This window comes from Macrobrachium nipponense, chromosome 7 (genome assembly GCF_015104395.2).
Source record: "Macrobrachium nipponense isolate FS-2020 chromosome 7, ASM1510439v2, whole genome shotgun sequence".
Taxonomy (NCBI): Eukaryota; Metazoa; Arthropoda; class Malacostraca; order Decapoda; family Palaemonidae; genus Macrobrachium; species Macrobrachium nipponense.
The window spans coordinates 25,212,091-25,235,410 of NC_061109.1; the positions used below are offsets into that span (position 1 = coordinate 25,212,091).

At 41.5% G+C, this 23,320-nt stretch overlaps 1 protein-coding gene across 3 annotated transcripts in view; it reads left to right on the top strand.

Moving 5' to 3' along the window:
* Positions 1–23,320, top strand: part of LOC135217132 (uncharacterized) — a 374,498-nt gene that overhangs the window by 63,993 nt on the left and 287,185 nt on the right. For all 3 annotated transcript variants that reach the window (XM_064252839.1, XM_064252840.1, XM_064252841.1), the window contains exon 3: positions 16,076–16,175. In XM_064252839.1, the coding sequence (XP_064108909.1) occupies positions 16,076–16,175 (100 nt within the window). The remainder of the gene's footprint in view (positions 1–16,075; positions 16,176–23,320) is intronic.

Sequence of the window (23,320 nt, forward strand, 5' to 3'; positions counted from 1 at the left end):
ATCTAGAAGCCCAGAGTCTCTCAGTTTGGGGGAGCTGTCCAGCGTGCTATCGTGCATGGACAAGGCCGTCAGGGATGGTTCAGAGGAGCTGTCTCTCATTTCGGGACTGCCTTCCTGAAGAAGAGAGCTTTGCTGTGTAACTTCACAGCTAGATCGGTTACTCCAGCTCAGAAAGCGTAGCTGCTCTTTTCTCTCTTACGAGCCATCTCTTCCCCCAGACTTTGGTTAAGACCTGGCAAGCAGTTTGCAAGAAAAAGCAACGCAGGACCTCTTAGCCCAGTCCTCGAGACGTCCGGCAGTTCCTTCCACTTCTTCATCTTTTGTACGGACCGCCGAAGAAGGTTAAACCTTTCGTGGGGCTCCTCCCTCGAGAGCAGCTCCCGAGGGAGAGGGCTTGCAAGAGGAAGAGCTTCCTTCAAACCCAAGCCATCCAAGTGAAACACGCATGTCCTTCACGAAAACACCAGTCGGAGCCAGACTGAAGTCCTTTGCGGGAGCATGGAGAGAGAGAGAGATACGGACCCACCCTTGGTCCTCAAGATCGTGGAGCAGGGGTACAAGATCCCCTTTTTAGATCCTCCTCTTCTTTCCACGACTCCCAGAGACCTTTCTCCATCTTATCAGGGAGAAAAGAAACAAGGTTGTTGTTCGATCCTTTACAACAGGCATGATCGAAAAAAAAGAGCGGTGGAACAAGTTGCAGACCTGGGGTCTCCAGGCTTTTACAACAGGATTTTCCTAGTACCAGAGCAGTCGTCGGGTTGGCGTCCAGTCCTAGATGTAAGCAGGCTCAATCTTTTTGTGGAAAAGACCAAATTCACGATGGAGACGCCTCATTCTGTTCTGGGAGCCTTGAGACCGGGCGACTGGATGGTGTCCTTAGACCTGCAGGACGCCGATACTTTCACATCCCGATCCACCCTCTTTCAAGAAAGTACCTAAGATTCGTCTTGGGCAAAAAAGTGTGGCAGTTCAGAGCTCTTTGTTTCGGCCTGCGACCACGGCTCCAATGGTGTTCACCGTAGTCATGAAGAATGTGGCGAGGTGGCTACACTCTTCAGGGATAAGAGTTTCCCTTTACCTCGACGACTGGCTTATCAGAGCGTCGTCGAGAGAAAAGTGTCTGAAGGACTTGCAGTTCACGTTAGCCCTAGCGAAGTCCCTGGGACTTCTTGTCAACCTCGAAAAGTTGCATCTGACCCCGACACAGTCCATCGTGTATCTGGGGATTCAGATGGATTCAGTGGCTTTTCGAGCGTTTCCGTCCCAGGAACATCAGCGGCTAGGATTAGAGAAGATCTCAGCCTTCTTGGGGAAAGAAACTTGCTCGGCGAGGGAATGGATGAGTCTGCTGGGCACCATTTCCTCGACTAGAAAGGTTTGTTTCCTTGGGAAGACTGCACCTCAGGCCTCTCCAGTTTTCCTTGCGGACGAATAAGAAAGGCCAAGGACGATCTCAATGCGATCTTGAGAATCTCGGAATCAACAAAGAGCCATCTAATATGGTGGTTCGATCCGCAGAAGCTACAAGAGGGCTTGCCCCTAAGTCTTCTGAGCCCCGACCTAGTGTTGTTCTCAGACTTCCATCGCGGGGTGGGGGAGAAACACTAGGAGGGGAGGAAGTGTCAGGCTCCTGGAGAGGGGAAACAGGCAGCCTGGCACATAAATGTCAAAGAGCTAGCAGCGATCTTTCTGTCTGCAGTTCTTCGAAGGGAGTTTGATGAACAAAATCGTTCAAGTAAACTCCGACAATACCACAGCACTCGCGTATTTGAAGAACCAGGGAGGAACACACTCCAGGATTTTGTTTCACCTGGCGAAGGAGATTCTGCTGTGGGCAAAAAGAAGAAAGGTTACGATCCTGACGAGGTTCATTGCAGGGAGTGCGAAAACGTCAGGGCGGACCTTCTCAGTCGTCAGGAACAAATCCTACCGACGGAATGGACCCTTGAAACAAACAAAGACGTGTGTCGAGACCTTTGGAAGTTGTAGGGACGTACTCGGTCGACTTATTCACGACGTCGAGGACCAAGAGGCTTCCTCTGTACGTATTGCTCACGGTCCTAGATCCAGAAGCAATCGCTGTGGAGCGTTGCTATGGAGTTGGACGGGCCTAGACCTGTATGCCTTCCCGCCATTCAAGATCATGGGGGAAGTCATGAGGAAGTTTGCGGCTTCAGAAGGGACGAGGTTGACCCTGATCGCCCCGATGTGGCCAGCGATGAGAATGGTTCACAGAGGTCATGTCTTTCCTTGTAGACTTTCCAAGGACGTTGCCTGGAGGAAAGATTCACTCAAAAACAGCATCACTTCGAAAGGTATCACCAAAACCTCTCCGCTCTGGGTCTGACTGCGTTCAGACTATCGAAAAGTTGGCCAGAGCGAGAGGTTTTTCGAAAGCAGCTGCGAGAGCAATCGCTAATGCAAGACGTGCATCTACAAGAGCTGTATACCAATCAAAGTGGGCTTCCTTTAAGGCATGGTGTAAAAAGGAGGGAGTTTTCCTCTTCCACGACCTCTGTGAACCAGATAGCCGATTTTCTGCTCTTTCTAGGAATGTGCAGAAATTAGCAGTCCCTACCATTAAGGGATATAAGAGCATGTTGTCAGCGGTTTTTAGGCACGAGGCCTGGACCTTTCGGACACAAAGATTATTCATGATCTCTTGAAATCTTTTGAGACTACGAAGATTCCCCAAACGAGACCGCCTTCATGGAACCTTGACGTAGTTCTTAGGTTCTTAATGTCAAGTCCTTTGAACCTCTTCAAGCAGCGTCTCTTCGGAACTTGACAAGGAAGGCTCTTTTCCTAACTTCTCTGGCGACGGCGAAGAGAGTTAGTGAAATACAAGCTTTTAGTCATGTAGTGGGATTCAAAGGAGACAACGCTGGGTCTGCTCTTTGAGCCCAACTTTCTTGGCAAAGAATGAAAAACCCTTCTAACCCTTGGCCGAAAAGCTTCGAGATCAAGGGTATGTCAAGTCTGGTGGGCCAAGAACCAGAGAGAGCCCTGTGCCCTGTCAGGGCTCTCAAGTTCTATGTGCGTAGAACAAAAGAGGTAAGAGGTCCCTCAGGTAATCTCTGGTGCTCACGAAGTTAGAGCTGTCGCTACCTCTCGTGCCTCCAAAAGAACATGTCAATCAAGGACATTCTTGATGGCACCTTTTGGAGGAGCAACTCCGTCTTCGCCTCACATTACCTAAGGGATGTGAGAACGATCTATGACGAATGTAATTCTGTTGGGCCATACTTTTCTGCAGACACAGTCTTGGGGGCTGGAGGTAGCTCTTTCCCTTGCCTTAATTAGGTTTAGGTTAGTTTTTAGTTTTTAAATGTTGTGTTTTCTGCTTGTGGTGAGTCTTGTGTGAAGATCTCCCATCCCTTAGTTTAGTGTCAGGGGTCTTTGGATAGTTGGTCAGGTGGTGGTCAGTTGCTTCGTTGCCCTCATATGTATGGCTTGATGGGTCTTGTCACGTGAAGTTCACGTCCCGTTGACAGATCATCCAGAGCGCACCAGCACTACAGGTCTCCACCTGGCTGGCAACTCTGATTAAGCAAAAGCAGGCTTAAGTGACAGTAATCACAGAGTCTACTTTGCTAACAGGTAAGGAACCAAGGTGTACATCATCTACTTAATTTAAGTTTCCTACAAATCCTATTCGTCTCTTCCCACCATCCGAAGGTGGGATTTCAGTATATATATATATCTGTCAGGTAAGTGGCATGAACAAAATGTTATTGTTATAATACAATTAAGTTTGTTCATACTTACCTGGCAGATATATATGATTAGAGTGCCCACCCTCCTCCCCTCAGGAGACAGTGGCATTAATAAAATATGAATAGAAAATGGGAATGGTTCCTGATATCCCGCCTCCCAGCGGCGGGAATGGGTCCTACCCCCAACCCTGGCCGCCACAATGCGTGTGCGACGAGTTTTGAAATTCTGTCGGACTTCAGAAAATACAGCTATATATATATCTGCCAGGTAAGTATGAACAAACTTAATTGTATTATAACAATAACATTTTTATATCCTAAACCCTGAAGGGACATACCACAAGAAGATGATGCATTTTGACAATAATTCCTGAGTACTAATTAGAACACAGAAAAAAGAAAATGAGCTGAGTGCTTTACTTGGAGGGGGAATTTTAGATAAACTTTTAGGATAACTAGAGTCAAATGTAATTATTACAATAAACATAATCAGAAGAATGGAAATACAATAATAAGGACAGGTAATTGGTTCTTTTGGAGTATTCGCTTTAAATGACACGATAATAACTGGGTGCCAGGATACTTCCAGGGGCACCATAAATCAAATTGCAGTAGGTTACAACAGCAATGCAAGCACAATCAAAGCAGAAGGATCCACAGTGAGAAAACTGATGAAATAAGTGTGACTAAGGGGCCAAAGATGCACTAATGGTGCCAACGGATCCTTAGGCACAACACTGTTGAATTCACTTATGGACACACTGTAACAAAATCAGGTCGATATGAGAAATGCATAGGAAATCGAAAGAATGGAACATCAAAAGAAACAGGATTCACTTGACTGGTAAAAACTCAATTCTGGGCACTTTACCTGATGTTGGAGAGAGAGAGAGAGATAGGTCCTTGTAGATGCGCCAATGATGGGGGCCCAGTGATAGGGGATTTGGTGCTGGAAAACCATGTGGACTGGTGGTTAGCCACTTGTTGGGATTTGGCTCTGACGGAGTAGAGCTCAGGAAGGGGAGCTGGTTTTTGAGTTGCTTCTGAGGAGAAGCGTCGTTTGTTGGTCTTCTTATCCCTTTGCTGGATCAACTTCCCATTCTTTTCAGGCGTCATCCATATTCTATCATTTTGCCTTGACCTCGTGGTTCTCTTTGTTGCCTTCATGCTGAAGTGCTGGGCACATGGGAGATCCCGTGGCATGTGGTCACCCAGCTTTCTCTTTTGGGGTGCAGGCCAGGTGTCCTGGATAAGTGCCTCCTGTGGCTTTGTCCCAGGGACCACAATATGTCAAACTCCTACCTCTTCTAAACCTGAGCTTGGTCTTCTGTAAATATTTCATAATTTTCTCCAGCCTATTGAGACAATTAAGGAAAAGACTGAACTCATTCACAGAGTACGGTGCACAGTTTCTGACCAGCTATCACCTCGTACACGTAGGAGTGTCAGATCTCACAGATTCCTTGCTATACAATGTTTGATTGATTTTAACTGGTTACCAGCTGGTGCTTGGAAATTATCCTATTGTTAAGACTGAAGGTTTGTTAGCTATGAAAAATACAAATTGATTAAAAATTTATCATATTAACTGTATGTTTGTAGAATCTGAAAGGGCATACTAAAGTGAGATTATGTGTGACTTAGAAGATCTGTATTGATATATGGTTATGAATCAGCTTATGAGAATGAAACTATGATAGATTTTTTTACTTGGGGAACTAATATTTGAGAATATTTGGTATCAGAAGGCTGGATGGGATGAAAGGTGACATCATAAGGTATTATGTATATGGTAGCTGTCAGATGTGTATTTTCTCTCCCACAGTTCCCTGAGGGTATGGAGAAGGGCAGTGCCTGGATAGGTTGTACATATTGTAGTACATGTGCACACAAGAAATTTGGATTTGCTATGTGTGTGTGTGTGTATGTGTGTATAATTGGAAAGTGTTGAAAGGTCTTTTTAAATATGAATTGGTATCTTTAAAAAAAATTTAAGGTAGACATAAAAGCAGATAGTTAATCTTATTGTTATATAGGAGGATGAAGTAAAAAATGAAATCATAAGGAAGATCAGTGAGGTGTTCAACACAAAGTAAATTCTTCATGAGCTACTGTGGTCAAGGAGTAGAAAAGTGCTAAAGAAAGTCTCCTAGTTGTTCATCTGCAGATAATAAACTGAGTTTTAATGAAGAAAAGGTGTAACTGGGGCTTGCGAGGATTTCAATTTGTTGATTCCAAATTTATGGAGAAGACAGTAATTATAAAGAGAGATGGTGATGCATATCTGATTGGTGTTGGTACAGCGCATATAATGACAAAATATTTTAAGCAGTTTCTGCTCAAGATTGTATGTATCAGTGAAAGAGACATAGAAATATCTCATCAGCAGTCTTATTACAAGAAATAATTACTAAGAATTTTAAGCATTTTCTGCTCAAGATTGTATGTATCAGTGAAAGAGACAAAGGAACATCTCATAAGCAGCCTTATTGCAAGAAATGGATACATGATAGTTGAAGAATTTTGATAATATTGAGAGTAAGATTTCAAGTTTTTATGAGCTAACCTCTGGGAATGCTAGAAGTTAAATACTGAGGCATTATCAAGTTGCAAAGGTGAGAGAGAAGAACAAGAATTATTGAGATGACAGATGACAAAAGGTTTGATAGTGGAAGACTATTGTAGGTTTAGACAAGGAAGATTTATGAATCAAGTTATAATTATGAAACAGTCATGTGAGAAGTTTCAAAGCAAAGGGAAAATGTTGCTTGTAGCCTTCACGGACCTAGAGAAAGCTTACGACAGAATTTATAGAAATACATTGTGGAGTTTGGTAAGGATTTGTAGTTTAGATAGAGGGTAAATTGTTGAGAGAATTCAAAAGCTATGATGTAAGTTAAGTATGTAGTTTTCAGGTGGGAGTGTGACTGGTTTAGTGGAGAAATGGTGGTCAGAAAAGGTTGTTATTTTTTATGGTGGTTTGATATTTCCATAGAAAAGAAAGTAGTTGTAGGTGCTAAGTTGTGGGATAAAGATATGGGTTGTGAGTTAAGTGTGGAATGGTCGTGTTTGCAGAAAATACAGTACTAATTGATTATAATTAACCCTTAAACGCCGAGCCGGTATTTCCGAAAGTGTCTCCCGTATGCCAGCAGCGTTCGGGAGTGAACGCCAAAGCGGGAAAAAATCACAGCACGCTTATTTTTCAAGATTAAGAGTTCATTTTTGGCTCCTTTTTTGTCATTGCCTGAAGTTTAGTAAGCAACCATCAGAAATGAAAAAAATATCATTATCATATATAAATATTGAATATATGACAGCACAAAAAAAAAATTTCATATATAATGTATATATTGAATATGACAGCACAAAAAAAAAATTTCATATATAATTGTATACAAATCGCGCTCTGAGCAAAACGATTAAAGCTAATGTGTTAATTTTTTTTCCATTGTATTGTACACTAAATTGTGATGATTTTGGTATATAACAAATTGTAAAACGATCAAAGCAACACAGAGAAAATTTTATGACAATGTGATGCATGAATTCATAACGCGCGCACGTAAAAAAAAGTTTTTTTTTTTAAATTTACCATAAATCGAAATATTGTGCTAGAGACTTCCCGTTTGTTGCAAAATGAAGGTAATTAAGTGAATATTATTAGACTGTAAATGTTGTAGCTTACAATTGCAGTTTCTACCATTTTGGTCGCGTTAAAGTTGTATGAAGGTCAAATTTTTTCTATTTATCGTTATTTATATGAAAATATTTCAAAACTGATCAAAGCTACAACCATGATTTTTTCGGCAGTTACCACGAGGACGTAAGGAAAAAGTTTTTTCAAAAATTCACCATAAATCAAAATATTGTGCTAGACTTCCAATTAGTTGCAAACTGAAGGTAAATGATTGAATATTACTAGAATGTAAGAGGTTTAGCTTACAATTGCGTTTTTCGACCATTTCAGTTGAGTCAAAAATGACTGAAGGTTGATATTTTGGCACTTATCGTTATTTATATGAAAATATTTCAAAACTGGTAAAAGCTACAACCATGGGTTATTTATTGTTGTATTCTACATAAAATTATGCACATTTTCATATATAAAACTTTATGTAACGGCTGATATAAAACGGTGCAAACATTACGACAATCGGACAAAAGAATTTCTGATATTTTAGGCAGTTACCGCACGGACGTGAGGAAAAAGTTTTTTTCAAAAATTCACCATAAATCGAAATATTGTACTAGAGACTTCCAATTTGTTGCAAAATGAAGGTAAATGATTGAATATTACTCCAGTGTAAGAGTTTTAGCTTACTATTGCATTTTTCTACCATTTCGGTCGAGTCAAAGTTGACCGAAGGTTGATATTTTGGCACTTATCGTTACTTATATGAAAATATTTCAGAACTGATAATCGTTATTTATATGAAAATATTTCAAAACTGATAATCGTTATTTATATGAAAATATTTCAGAACTGATAATCGTTATTTATATGAAAATATTTCAAAACTGATAATTGTTATTTATATGAAAATATTTCAAAACTGATAAAAGCTACAACCATGGGTTATTTTTTGTTGTATTCTACATGAAATTGCGCACATTTTCATATATAAAACTTTGTTATGTAACGGCTAATATAAAACGGTGCAAACATTACAACAATTGGACGAAAACATTTCTGATTTTTTCGGAAGAGTTACCGTGCGGACATCAGGAAAAAGTTTTTTTTCCAAGAATTCACCATAAATCAAAATATTGTGCTAGGGACTTCCAATTTGTTGCAAAATGAAGATAGATGATTGAATATTACTAGAATATAAGAGTTTTAGCTTACAATTGCGTTTTTCGACCATTTCAGTCGAGTCAAAGTTGACCAAAGGTTAAAATTTTGGCACTTATCGTTATTTATATGAAAATATTTCAAAACTTTTAAAAGCCACAACCATGGGTTATTTATTGTTGTATTCTACATGAAAGTGCACACATTTTCATATATAAAACTATGTATCGGCTAATATAAAATGGAGCAAAAATTACGTCAAAGTGACAAAATAATTTCTGAGATGTACCGCTGATGCTTTTAAGTGCGAGAAGAAAGAAATTCGCGCATGTGTGCCTGGGTAACACTTATAAACAAAACAACAGCTTGATATGTGAACTCCCAGCATCCCTCAAGGTGCGTGATTCAAAAGTTTTCGCCGAGTAGGCCTATAACTATTTTTCCGTGAATTTTTAAAAAAACTTTTTTGTGTTGACATATCACACGTCAATTAAGCACCCAACAGACAATTTTCGTCGACTTTTAATATGTCCAATAGGCGTTTAAGGTTAAGAGAAACTGCAGAAATTAGTGATAGAATTTGGAAGTACTATTAAGAGAAACTGCAGAAATTAGTGATAGTATTTGGAAGTATTTGCAACAGGAGAAAGTTCAGAGTAGGGGTAGTCAGGTAAATGGGAATAGCGAGGATGGTGCTGTAGATGTTATGGGCTGTGAGCTGTAAGAGAATGGAAGCAGTAGAGTAAGTATTAAGGAGTTACAATTATATACTATAGGAGAATAATAGAGTAAGAGAAGAGGTTTTCACTGAGTATATGTAGCAAAAAAGGTAGAGGATGTGTGTATAGGATTGAGAAGGAAAAGAAATGTTTTTCAAAGCCAAACACTCCTCTGAAAATGTGACATGTTGTAGAAGGTAAATGAAAAAAAGGTGAATAATGTAAAGATGTGCTGTTTTTTTGGTATTTGCAGAATTGAATTGCGGGGATGAGAAACAATTAGATAAGTAGTGTTGGAAAAGGATTATAATGCATAGGGGAAAGGATGTATCAGACAATTTGGAAATGTGGGGGAGGAGCTAGAGGTATGGATTGGTGAAGTGTGAAGGTACGGGAAAGGAGGAGCCATAACATCCAGGAAGTAAGAGTGCTTTAAGTTTGGCAGGAAAACCACTTAAGATTGGAAGAGAATTATTTATTTATTTATCAATCTATCAGTATGTACATATCCTATTCTCCATTTAATATTAGGAAATTGGGGGATTATACTTTCTGGACTGTTGAATAATGCAGTATATTAAGTAACACTTGCCATGATTCTGTTTAATATGCTAATTGAATATCACTTGCCGGAAGATGAGTGGAATTTATGGATTTTCATTGAAATTTAGTGTTTGCCTTCTCATTTGCTATTTTCATATTCTCTTTCTTCATTGGAGTGCTCATTTTCTATGTGATTTCAGATTATTGTTATTATTATTATTATTGCTGCTCTATCACAGTCCTCCAATTCGACTGGGTGGTATTTATAGTGTGGGTTTGGGTTCCGGGTTGCATCCTGCCTCCTTAGGAGTCCATCACTTTTCTTACTATGTGTGCCGTTTCTAGGATCACACTCTTCTGCATGAGTTCTGGAGCTACTTCAGCCTCTAGTTTTTCTAGATTCCTTTTCTTTTCAGGGATCTTGGGATCGTGCCTAGGTGCTCCTATGATTATGGGTACGATTTCCACTGGCCATATCCCATATCCTTCTTATTTCTATTTTCAGATCTTGATTACTTATCCATTTTTTCCCTCTCTTTCTCTTCAACTCTGGTGTCCCATGGTATTGCGACATCAATGAGTGATACTTTCTTCTTGACTTTGTTTGCACGTATCACCCTATCCGTTCTGACACCATAGTCCCAGAGGATCTTTGCGTGATCGTTTTCTATCACTCCCTCAGGTTGGTGCTCGTACCACTTATTACTGCAAGGTAGCTGATGTTTCTTGCAGGCTCCAGTGGAGGGCTTTTGCCACTGAATCATGCTTCTTTTTGTACTGGTTCTGTGCAAGTGCCGGGCATTCGCTTGCTATGTGGTTTATGGTTTCATTTTTCGTATTGCACTTCCTACATATGGGAGAGATGTTATTTCCGTCTATCGTTATCTTTGAACATATCTGTTCTTAGGGCCTGATCTTGTGCCGCGTATCATTCCTTCAGTTTCCTTCTTTAGCTCTCCCCTCTGTAACCATTGCCATGTGTCATCGCTGGCTAGTTCTTTAGTCTGTCTCATGTATTGTCCGTGCATTGGTTTGTTGTGCCAGTCGTCTGTTCTGTCTGTCATTCTCCTGTCTGTATATTTCTGGGTCTTCGTCTAGTTTTATTAGTCCTTCTTCCCATGCACTCTTTAGCCACTCGTCTTCACTGGTTTTCAGATATTGCCCCAATGCTCTGTTTTCGGTGTTGACGCAGTCTTCTATACTTAGTAGTCCTCTCCCTCCTTCCTTTCGTGTTATGTATAGTCTGTCAGTATTTGCTCTTGGGTGTAGTGCTTTGTGTATTGTCATATGTTTCCTGGTTTTCTGATCTATGCTGCGGAGTTTCTGGCCTTCGTCATTCGACTATTCCTGCGCTGTATCTGATTACTGGCACTGCCCATGTGTTTATGGCTTTTATCATATTTCCGGCGTTGAGTTTTTGAGGTTGACTTGAGTATCGCCTTGAGTCTCTGCATATATTCTCCTGATCGTGTCCTTCATCTGGTGTTTTATATCCCCTCCTTCCATTATTCCCAGGTATTTGTATCCCGTCTCATCTATGTGTTTGATGTTGCTCCCATCTGGTAGCTTTATCCCTTCAGTTCTCGTTAATTTGCCTTTTTGTATGTTGACTAAGGCGCATTTTTCTATTCCAAACTCCATCCTGATGTCCCCAGATACAATCCTTACAGTCTGGGATTAGGGTATCTATTTCCTTGATGCTCTTACCATACAGCTTGATGTCATCCATGAACATCAGATGGTTGATTCTGTTGCCTCTTTTCTTGAGTTGGTACCTGGCATCCATCTTCTGTAGTACTTTTGTCATGGGAATCATGGCTACTACGAAGAGTAGTGGGGACAGTGAGTCGCCCGGGAAGATCCCTCTCCTGATATTAACCTCTGCTAGTCTTATTCCAGTTGCGCATTGTATTTTTGAGAAAGCTGATGGTGTTTTCCTCTGCCCCATATATTTTCAGGCATTCTATTAGCCATGTGTGTGGTATCATGTCGAAGGCTTTCTTATAGTATTATTATTATTATTATTATTATTATTTTGGTCTATCACAGTCCTCCAATTCAACTGGGTGGTGTTTATAGTGTGGGGTTCTGGGTTGCATCCTGCCTCCTTAGGAGTCCATCACTTTCTTACTATGTGCGCCGTTTCTAGGATCACACTCTTCTGCATGAGTCCTGGAGCTACTTCAGCCTCTAGTTTCCACTGGCATATCCCATATCCTTCTTACTTCTATTTTCAGGTCTTGATACTTATCCAGTTTTTCCCTTTCTTTCTCTTCAACTTTGGTGTCCCATGGTATTGCGACATCAATGAGTGATACTTTCTTCTTGATTTTGTCAATCAACGTCACGTCTGGTCTATTTGCATGTATCACCCTATCTGTTCTGATACCATAGTCCCAGAGGATCTTTGCCTGATCATTTTCTATCACTCCTTCAGGTTGGTGCTCATACCACTTATTACTGCAAGGTAGCTGGTGTTTCTTGCACAGGCTCCAGTGGAGGGCTTTTGCTACTGAATCACGCGTCTTTCTGTACTGGTTCTGTGCAAGTGCCGGACATTCGCTTGTTATGTGGCTTATGGTTTCATTTGTCGTATTGCACTTCCTAAATAGGGGAGAGATGTTATTTCCACCTATCGTTCTTTGAACATATCTGGCTCTTAGGGCCTGATCTTGTGCTGCTGTTATCATTCCTTCAGTTTCCTTCTTGAGCTCTCCCCTCAGTAGCCATTGCCAAGTGTCATCACTAGCTAGTTCTTTAGTCTGTGTCATGTCTTGTCCGTGCATTGGTTTGTTGTGCCATTCCTCTGTTCTGCTTGTCATTCTCCTGTCTTTGTAAATTTGTGGGTTTTCGTCTACTTTTGTCAGTCCTTCTTCCCATGCACTCTTGAGCCACTCGTCTTCACTGGTTTTCAGATATTGCCTCAGTGCTGTGTTCTCGATGTTGACACAGTCCTCTATGCTTAGTCGTCCCCTCCCACCTTCCTTTCGTGTTATGTATAGTCTGTCCGTATTTGCTCTTGGGTGTAGTGCTTTGTGTATTGTCATATTTTATTATTATTATTATTATTATTATTATTATTATTATATTATTATTATTATTATTATTATTATTATTAATACCTTCATTAATACAGGTTTTATTGAAAATGGTGGCTGTTTCAGCCATGTTTATTTTGTATAGAAGTTTCTCTATTCTTCTTATTACTGACTTTTCTTCTTTACTCAAGTTGGCTATTAAAACGCCAAATGGGGGATTCATTTGCTATTTTCGTATTCTCTTTCTTTATTACTCCGCAGGGGGTAGTGCCATCAGTGGACCTCATGCGGTGTACTGTAGGGATTACTTAAGGTTCTATGTAGGGTGCCTTCGGCCCCTAGCTCCAACCACTTTCGTTGCTTTTACTGTACCTCCTTTCTTATTCTCTTTCTTCATCTGACTTTGCACCCTCTCCTAATATTTGATACATAGTGCAACTAGGAGGTTTTCCTCCTTTTACACCTTTCAAATCTTTTACTGTCAATTTCCATTTTAGCGCTGAATGACCTCATAGGTCCCAGTGCTTGGCCTTTGGCCTAAATTATATATATTGAACTCTTTCTTCATTGGAGTGCTCATTTTCCTTGTGATGATGATGATGATGATGATGATGATATTATTATTATTATTATTATTATTATTATTATTATATGCTGGAAGTAGACCATCAATAATACAAGTTTTATTGTAAATGATGGCTATTTCAGCCATGTTTATTTTGTATAGAAGTTTTTCTTTTTGCTATTCTTACTACTGACTTTTCTTCTGTACTCAAGTGGGCCATTAAAATGCCAAATGGGGGATTCCTGCCAAATTGTCAAATTGAATTTATTATACAAAATGCAGTACAAATGGGATCTTAAGCTTAATTGACAAAAGAGGAATCCTGAATGAGTCATTTAGTATCTTGCCAATTAAGCTTAAGATCCAATTTGTAGTATATTATGTATAATATATTCAATATGACAAGTACCACGTTTTTTTCACGTGAATCCCCCATTTGGCGTTTTAATAGCCAACTTGAGTACAGAAGAAAAAAAGGTCAATAGAGAAACTAACATGCAAAATAAACGTGTCTGAAATAGCCATTATTTTTTTTTTTATAAAATTGTATTGTTATTATTTTACATTTTGATTTTATTCTTTATATATCTGGAAATGTTATTCTGATGGAGGTACTATCAGCTTTGATAGTAAGATTAAAAATTTGTTTTACAATATAATAATAATAATAATAATTATTATTATTATTATTATTATTATTATTATTATTATTATTATTATTATTAGTTTGGTAGAAGACCCTCTTTTAGGCAAATGCCTGAGAAGCGAATTGTGAGGAAAGTAGAAAAAACAATATATAAAATCAGCTCGCTTAATTCTGCCATCCTTTTTAACAATATTATTATTATTATTATTATTATTATTATTATTATTATTATTATTATTATTATTATTAAAGTAGGTTAACCAGAGCTGAGTAAAAGCTTTGAACCACAGGTCTAGCCAGATTCCTTATGAGATATATCAGAGTATATAAATATCCTTCTGATGTTGGTGAACTTACTACCTTTATCTCTCATTTTCCTTACTTCCCTCTAGGTGATCTTAGTTTAAGAATTATCATAAAGTTGATTATTTTTACATTTGGTACATGTGCTCCATTGCTGTATTGGCTTTGTTGGTGGGTTGTGCCTGGCACATTCTTATGGGGTTGGTGTGCTGGGGTAGGGGTAAGGAGAGTGAGCAGATATCTGGCATCTGCTGGCACTAAGTTTGGCACCTTGGTAGTAGGGGCTGGGAAATAGCCAGGTGAGCACTCCTGAAGGAACTGCTGTTTGTGTGTCTTCTTTTTCCTAGTGCCATGGCTTCCTCATTAGTCTCTGGATATTCTCAGTAAATTTTATTCATTTTTTTTCTTTTAAAGATAATGTGGACTCTACTGATGTTGTTGTGGTAGTTCTAGTTTATTTTTAGAAATCTGAGTGTGGAGGGCTGCCAAATTTTGCAGCTATTTAAGGAAGGACTAAAGTGATGAGTAAGATGGACAAGTTTAAAGTGTACATGTGACCATTACAAAATTATGAATATGGTAGTTTTTTCTTTCAAGAGAAAAACCATCATCTTTGAAGTTATGTGATTGTAGTGGTCTGATTGTTGATTTTATTAAAGTTTTACATTTTTCCAGTTCAGTAATTTAGAAGTAAGATGGATGTTATGAGTGTAGTCTCATGGTGACAGAAAATATTTAATAGATTGTCAAGATTACATAGTATTGTCAAAATTACATAGTATTTACATATGACAAAGAAGTTCAGGAATTCTGTGCTCGTCATTAGTGATGACACTTAGTAATTGAAGGAATTTACACAAAAAAACAAATCCATCTCTTTCAAGTGCTCTAACTCACTGCTTGATCTTCATAGTATTTTGTGCTTTTCCTAATTGTATGTCTCAAACTGCAACATTTTTTATATGATAGTTTCGTCTGTTCAGAGGCCAAGGTAGTTACATGTGACTTCATGTTATTTAATTTCTCGATTAGGAAATATCTAGAAAAACAAAATACTTCACATACTTCTTGTACTATATTATCAACCAGATGAGGGACCAATATTACCTAAACTTTCACTAGAATTACCCTCTTCAATCTGGATTTGAAGGTTCTTTTTTTGGTATTTTCACTGTGTTAAATGTTATTTTCCTCAGGTACAAGCTTAGCAGGAGTGATGTAAAAACTTCCTGTTTTGATTTAACTAATGGAGTTTTTTTGTTGCTTCACAGTCTCTTTAAAGACTTTTTTTTTTTTTATGAAAGTCCTCTGATGAAATACATTCTCTGTGAAATCTTAGCCTAAGTCAAGTGCCTACAAGATGTAAGCACTTGTTAGCTTAATCCCTTTTTTCAGTCAGAGTAATTTTCCAGCCGCGTATCTTGAATCATCCTAATTGGTTTGGTGATTTCTAGCGAACCAATTATTGCTTCAGACCCTGTCTCATTGCTGATGACGTGACCATGGTCCTTATGAATGCTCATCTCTTGCACAAGGGCTATTGGAAGCAGTGTGTGGAAAATAACATTTTCTTCCTGCACTTATATGTGATTATTCCTGATAACTACAGCCATATTTGTCTACCCACTATTGTCATTTGAGTATATATAGAGGGGCAACATGTAATTTTGTTGAAGGGAACAGGTTAGGTTTTAGCACCAGATACTAATGATGTGTAAACTAGTCCTTGTATTTTGATAATCCACAGGAAGAGTTAGACGAACTTGAGGCACTATTGGAGAGAGAGCAAGAGCTTCTGGGTCAACAGCAAATCACTGAAAGTAGTATAAATTTATTGCGTAGTCAAGGTATGTGTTGAAATTTTTTACAATCCAACTTACTGCCTGGTTTTGTTGTTTATAAATTAATTTAAAATTGTGATTTCATACAATCAACTTACCTGTCAGATATATACATAGCTAAGACTCCGTCGTCCCGACAGAAATTCAAATTTCGCGCCACTCGCTTACAGGTAGGTCAGGTGATCTTACCGGCCTGCCGTGGGTGGCAGGACTAGGAACCATCCCCGTTTCTATCATATTTTCTCTGTCGCCGGTGGTATCAACATTTGTTGTTATTACCATCCTGACTTGGATTCTTTTTTTTCAACATTTGATCAACGTTTTTCGACTTTGGGGTGACGTATTTGGATCGTGTTTTGGCATTCGCTACTGTGGACTGTTTTTGGTTTTTTGGAATAACTCTTTTGGATTTTTTCTCAGGATGTCTGATTCTAATGTGAGTGGTGAGAATGTGTGAATGTAGGCTGCAGGTGAGGATACCGAAAGCTTCGGTTGATCCTCACACTGTATGCCGTAAATGTAGGGGGGTGCAGTGTTCTGCTATTAACACTTGTAAGGAATGCGAGAGTTTGAATGCAGAAGAATGGAAGACTTTGACTTCTTATTTGAAGAAGTTAGAGAGGGATAGAGTTAGAAGACTGAAAGGTGTGAATTCAAGGCCTATTGAGCCTTTAAATGATAATTCTAACCCTACTTCTGGAGAATCTCCCTATAAATCTCATTCTCAGAGTGTCTTTTCGGATTCGGCATCGGAATCGCCAATCTGAAAGCGACAATTGAGACATGAAGTCCAAGATGGCGGACTCGAAAGGTAAGGCTAGTGATAGTGAAAATTTTAGTGAAGTGAGCCCCCCTATCAGTGTGTGGAGGGGGCGTTTGATCGTCCCTGCGGCGCTCCAGGCCTAGACCTCTTCCAAGCTCACATGCCCAGAGGAGAAGGAAAGTCGAAAGCCTTAAGGAGGTCGTGGGGAATCCCCAACGGTCAGACGTCCCTTCAGCTAGCTTTGCTTCATGGCAGCCAGCTCAAGGCGCTACAGGAAAAGCGTCCTTCGCGAGTGTTTCTCATTCCTCCCTCTCCCTCACCTAACGAGGGTGGAAGGAGTCGAACTTATCGAGACCGCTGAAGCGTCATATGAAGCAAGACATTGATTCTAGCCCGGAGCGCTTCTCGGATGACGCCCCGTCTGCTATTAGAAGGCGAAGGTGGCGTCAACGTCACCTGACGCTTATGAGGAAGTACCCCATCATGCTTCTTCCCCGAGTGATGACGCAAGGGCGTCAGGCGCTAGACGTAGGAGAAGCGTCAAGGAAGATCATTATGGCGGTGCAAGAACAACTGTCATCTCTTGTGGGAGTTTTAGCGCCCCGTCGGAAGGACGTGACGCTTCTATTAAGAAGTCTCGTCCTCTCGCACCTGCTCGGAAGACGTCTTTTAGAAGTGAAGCGTCAAATCAAGAGGATCTTAGACGTGACGCTCCGTCCAAGATTGTGACGCCGAGTAGGAAGCCCTTAGAAAGCGAAGCGTTTCAGCGCGAAGCGTCATCTAAACGTCACAGACGTCATTACATGACGACGGAGAGCGGGAAGCGTCATACATGACGTCCTTACTAAGCGCGAGAGAAGCCGCAGGTTGTGACGCCTTCCAAGTCGATCAGAACGGGAAAAAGGAAAGACTTTCATTCCCTTAGCCCCTCTCCGATCAGGAGTTTGTCTCCCCCAGAAGAGGAAAGTCTGAAAGGAGAGCAGAAACTCAGGATTATCACGAGTTCGACGAAACTCGGAGGATGACGATCTTGGAAGAGAGGGCTTGTCCAACTATAAGGTGTTGACAACCATGCTTCTGGAGGAATACGGAGACGAGTTGACTCCGGCTGCTCCTCCTTCTCCGCGCTCGCTCTTTTCGAGTGCGAAGGCGAAGAAGACTTCGTCTTTTCTGAAGATGAAGCCCACCATCTCGATGAAGCGGGCTTTACACGCCTTAGACGCCTGGATGAAGTCGAAGAAAGACTTAACCCGGACAGTATTTTGCATGCCTCCAGCAAGGTTAGCTGGGAAAAGAGGCATATGGTACAAGACGGGGGAGGATATGGGTATCGCTCTCCCTTCTACTACAGAGGCAGACTTTTCGACGTTAGTTGACGCTTACAGGCGTCCTAGTCTTAATTCTGCCCGCATTACTTGGAGTATTTCGGAACTGGATCATCTCCTCAAGGGACTTTTTCCTGTATTGGAAGTATTCAACTTCTTAGATTGGTCCCTTGGGGTGATGTCCAAGAAAGCTCACGATTCGCAGGGAATCGAACCTGAAGCCCTGTTATGCATTTTGTCGTGCATCGACAAAGCAGTACAGGATGGATCTTTGGAAGTCTCTGCATTATTTGGAGCAGGTCTTTTGAAGAAAGGACAGTGTATGGCGCCTTCTTAACAAAGGCAGTCTCGCATGCGCAGAGGGCAGCTCTGCTATATGCTCCTCTTTCGGACTATTTGTTTCCTTCTAAGTTAGTGAAGGACGTAGCTCACTCTTTAACTGAGAAGGCGACACGGATCTTCTGACGCAGTCAGCTAGGAAGAAGAAACCTGCTTTAGTGTCGGACAAGAAAGAACCTAGCACTTCTAGGCAGCCCTTTCGAGGTGGTCCGATCTCCAGACCTCCCGCAAGAAGGAAGGCTCCAGAGAGAAGAGTAGGTCCGCCGTTCGTCCCTTTAAAAAGGGCAAATGAAACATTTCTCCTCCAAACACCAGTAGGTGCCAGGCTCCTGGAATTCGTGGAAGCCTGGACACTGATAGACGCAGACGCGTCTTCACTAAAGATCATAAGGAAGGGATATCGTATCCCTTTCCTGAATACTCCGCCCCTAACGTCAATACCAAGGGAACTATCAGCCAAGTACAAGGATCCTGTGCGAGGGATACTCTTCGATCGATGGTGGAACAAATGTGGGACAAGAGTGCAGTAGAACTAGTACTGGATCAAACTCCCCGGGTTTTACAATCGCCTTTTTCTAGTGGCGAAAGCCTCGGGAGGCTGGAGACCAGTACTAGACGTCAGCGCTCTGAACAAATTTGTTCAGAAGGAGAAGTTCTCCATGGAGACTTCTGCTTCAGTCCTAGCGTCATTACGACAAGGAGATTGGATGGTGTCTCTAGATCTCCAAGACGCCTACTTTCACGTCCCGATCCACCCTTCATCGAAGAAGTACCTCCGTTTCATGACGGGGGGAAGGATCTTTCAGTTCAGAGCCTTGTGTTTCGGCCTGTCCACAGCTCCTCAGGTCTTCACAAGCCTGATGAGGAATGTGGCGAGATTTCTTCATCTCAAAGGAGTGAATGTCTCGATGTACCTAGACGACTGGCTCATCAGGGCCAGATCGGAGAGACAGTGTTTGGAGGACCTAAAGTTAACTCTGGATTTGGATTTGCCAAGGCGTTGGATTGTTGCTTGTGAACCTCGAGACGTCTCAGATGACCCCCAGACAAGACCTAGTCTATCTGGGGATTCGGATGGATTCTCGGGGGTTTTGCGAGTTTTTCCTTCGCAAGAGAGAACCGCAAAAGGTTTGAGGATAATCTCTCTCTCTTAGAGAAACAGCAAACGTCAGCGATGGGAATGGTTGAGCCTTCTGGGGGACGTCTTTCCTCGCTGGAACAATTCTTCCCTCTCGGAAGACTTCATATCCGTCCACTTCAATTCTTCCTCAAGAAGTCTTGGAGCTGGAAAAACGGACAACTGTCGGACGTTTTTCCCATTCCAGTGGAAGTAAAGGCACACCTACAGTGGTGGTTGCTGCCTCTGGAAGAGAACAAAGGGATCTCTCTAAGATCACAGAACCCAGACCTAGTGTTGTTCTCCGACGCGTCGGAGACGGGTTGGGGAGCGACATTAGGCTCGGAGGAAGTGTCAGCACCTGGGAACCAGCGCAGGTGTCCTGGCACATAAATTGCAAAGAGCTCTTCGCCGTACACCTGGCTTTGAAGAGCCTAGAACCTCTGGTGAGAGACAAGGTAGTACAAGTAAACGTGGACAACACCACCGCACTTGCCTACATTCGGAAACAGGGAGGGACACACTCCTCGTTCCTTTACGAACTCACGAGGGACCTATTACTGTGGACGTCTCACAGGAACATCTCCCTGCTGACAAGGTTCGTACAGGGAGTAAGGAATGTGAGGGCGGACAGGCTCAGCAGGAGGAACCAGGTCCTTCATACAGAATGGACTCTGCACGAGGAAGTATGTCGCGATCTCTGGTCTCTGTGGGGAACTCCTCATGTGGATCTATTCGCAACATACATTTCAAAAAAAGGCTCTCCCAGTGTTTTGCTCGGTCGTGGAAGACCCAAAGAGCAATTATGGTAGACGCTTCCTGCTAAACTGGTCTCGAGTGGACGTGTACGCTTTTCCCCATTCAAAATCCTGGGGTTAGTATTGAAAAAGTTTGTGGCGTCAAAAGAGACGAGGATGACTTTAATAGCCCCCTTTTGGCCGGCCCAGGAATGGTTCACGGAGGTGGTAGAGTGATCGTAGACTTTCCAAGATCCCTACCAGGAAGGACGGATCTTCTCAAACAACCACACTTCAAGACGGTACCATCAAAAACCTCCCCCCCCCGCTCTCGCTCTGACTGCCTTTCGACTATCGAAAGACTTGTCAGAGCGAGAGGCTTTTCTCGCGAGGTGGCAAGCGCGATCGCGAGAGCTCGCAGAACCTCCACTTCGAAAGTATACCAGTCGAAGTGGGAGGTCTTTAGAAGGTGGTGTAGAGCCAAGAAGTTGTCCTCCTCCTCTACCTCTATAGCGGAAATTGCTGATTTCTTGCTATTCCTGAGAGTAAAATCGCATCTAGCCGTATCCACAATAAAGGGATACAGGGGATATGCTCTCAGGCTGTATTCAGGAACAGAGGTTTAGATCTGGCAAATAACAAAGATCTCCACGATCTCATAAGATCTTTTGAGACGTCAAAGTCTAAGGAACCAGTACCTCCGAACTGGAACTTGGACGTAGTCCTCAAATATCTGTCTTCGGATAAGATTGAGCCTCCACATCAGGCCTCATTTAGAGACGTAACTAGGAAATGCCTATTTCTTTTATCGTTAGCGACGGACTAAAAAGAATTAGTGAGTTACAAGCTCTGCAGGATAAAGTAGGATTCAAGGGAGACTCGGCGATTGCGCTCGTTTAAGACTCTGTTTTTTAGCGAAAAACGAGAATCCCACGCAATCCCTGGCCTAGGTCATTCGAAATCAAAGGAATGTCTAGTCTAGTAGGCAGAGAAGCAGAGAGGTCTCTATGCCCTTGTTAGAGCCTCTGAAGTTCTATCTTTCAGAGGAAGCGTCAGTTGGGAGGCTCTAGACAAGGTCTTTGGTGCGCGGTAAAAGACCCCACAAGACTGATGTCAAAGAACGCTCTAGCGTTCTTTGTAAGAAACGTCATTACGGACGCTCACAAGGTCTGTCCGGACGAACAATTACAACTTCTGAGGGTAAAAGCTCATGAAGTACGAGCGGTTGCGACGTCTCTCTCGTTTTATAAGAATATGTCGCTTAAAAACATATTAGATACGACATATTGGAGATGCAACTCGGTATTTGCATCTCATTACTTGAAAGACGTGCGTGTGACGTATGGAGAAGTGCTTTTCTCTAGGTCCTATCGTATCGGCAGATACGATTCTGGGTACAGGGAGTCGACACCAATCCTTAAATGTATATATGTTCTTCTGTTTGGATATGGTCGAGAATCTCTTCGAACAATGGAGGATTCAGGCTCGCACGGGCGGCCGTCTATGTTGTTCATAAGAGAATTCTCGTCATATCCAATTAGTTGAGTATAATTTTTTTTTGAAAAATTATGTATGCGTGCGTAGTGGTTTTTGAGTTACGGTTGTTGTGACGAGTTCGGGGATAACTCGTAACAATCCTTAGTTCTAACACATGGTTAGGATCAGGTGGTCGGGATTGGTTGTGTGCTCCTTCATAAGGTGTATTGTCATATAAGTGGATCAGCACCCATTGACAAAGTCCTTTTAGGCTCTGCTGAGTAAGTGGGTAAGACCCCATCGGCAGACCCACAAGAACTCTTGGCCATAGATCACATATCTCGCTAAAGTTTCTTGAGGTGATGCAGACTACTGGGCAAACACCCACCAAGTCTACCACCTATCAGGTAGGAACCAAGGTTTTTATTTATACTACAACAGATGTTGTTTACCCTGTCTATTCATATAGTAGCTGTCTCTTACCCTCCACCGAAGGGTGCCAATCAGCTATGTATATTATCTGACAGGTAAGTTGATTGTATGAAAATGATAAGTGTTATGTACAATAAAGTTTCATACATACTTACCTGGCAGATATACAATTAAAGGCCCACCCAGCCTCCCCGCAGGAGACAGGTGGAAGAGATAAAATATGATAGAAAACGGGGATGGTTCCTAGTCCTGCCACCCAGGGCAGGCCGGTAGATCACCTGACCTACCTGTAGCGAGTGGCGCGAAATTTGAATTTCTGTCGGGGACGACGGAGTCTTAGCTATGTATATATCTGCCAGGTAAGTATGTATGAAACTTTATTGTAACATAACAATATCATTTTTATATAAATAACTTATCAAGTAATTACATAACTAATGTTTCAGTTTGTATGGCAGCTTAAATTTTGAAATTCGCAGTAATCCTTCTGTTGTTTTAGTGTAGGGGACTAGCCCCGCCCACTATCAGGGAAGAATAGGTACAACATAGATGAAGAGCTCAGTTCGTTTCTGCTGGTTAATGACTGAACTTCAGTTGTATGAGTAGTTGCATGGTTGTAGTGTTTTCTCTCATGTTGGATATTGGTGGAGTATTCTTTTCTGTGGTAGCCTTTGTGCTATTTGTAAATAGTTTACTTCTTTGGACCTGTTTTCATTGATTAAGACATTAGTCACGGACCATGTCTGACTCAAGTCTAGTGCATCTAGTATTTGTTTTTGTAGGAAGGGCTGCAAGACTGGACTGACAAAAGCCTCTGATGATTTACATACCATCTATATTAATTGTAAGGGACAGGTTTGTACAATTTATTTGAGTTGTAATGAATGCAGGGACTGGGATCAAGGAGAATTGAAGGTGTTAAAGGCTCATTTAGACAAGCATGAGAGAAAGAGGAAAAGAAA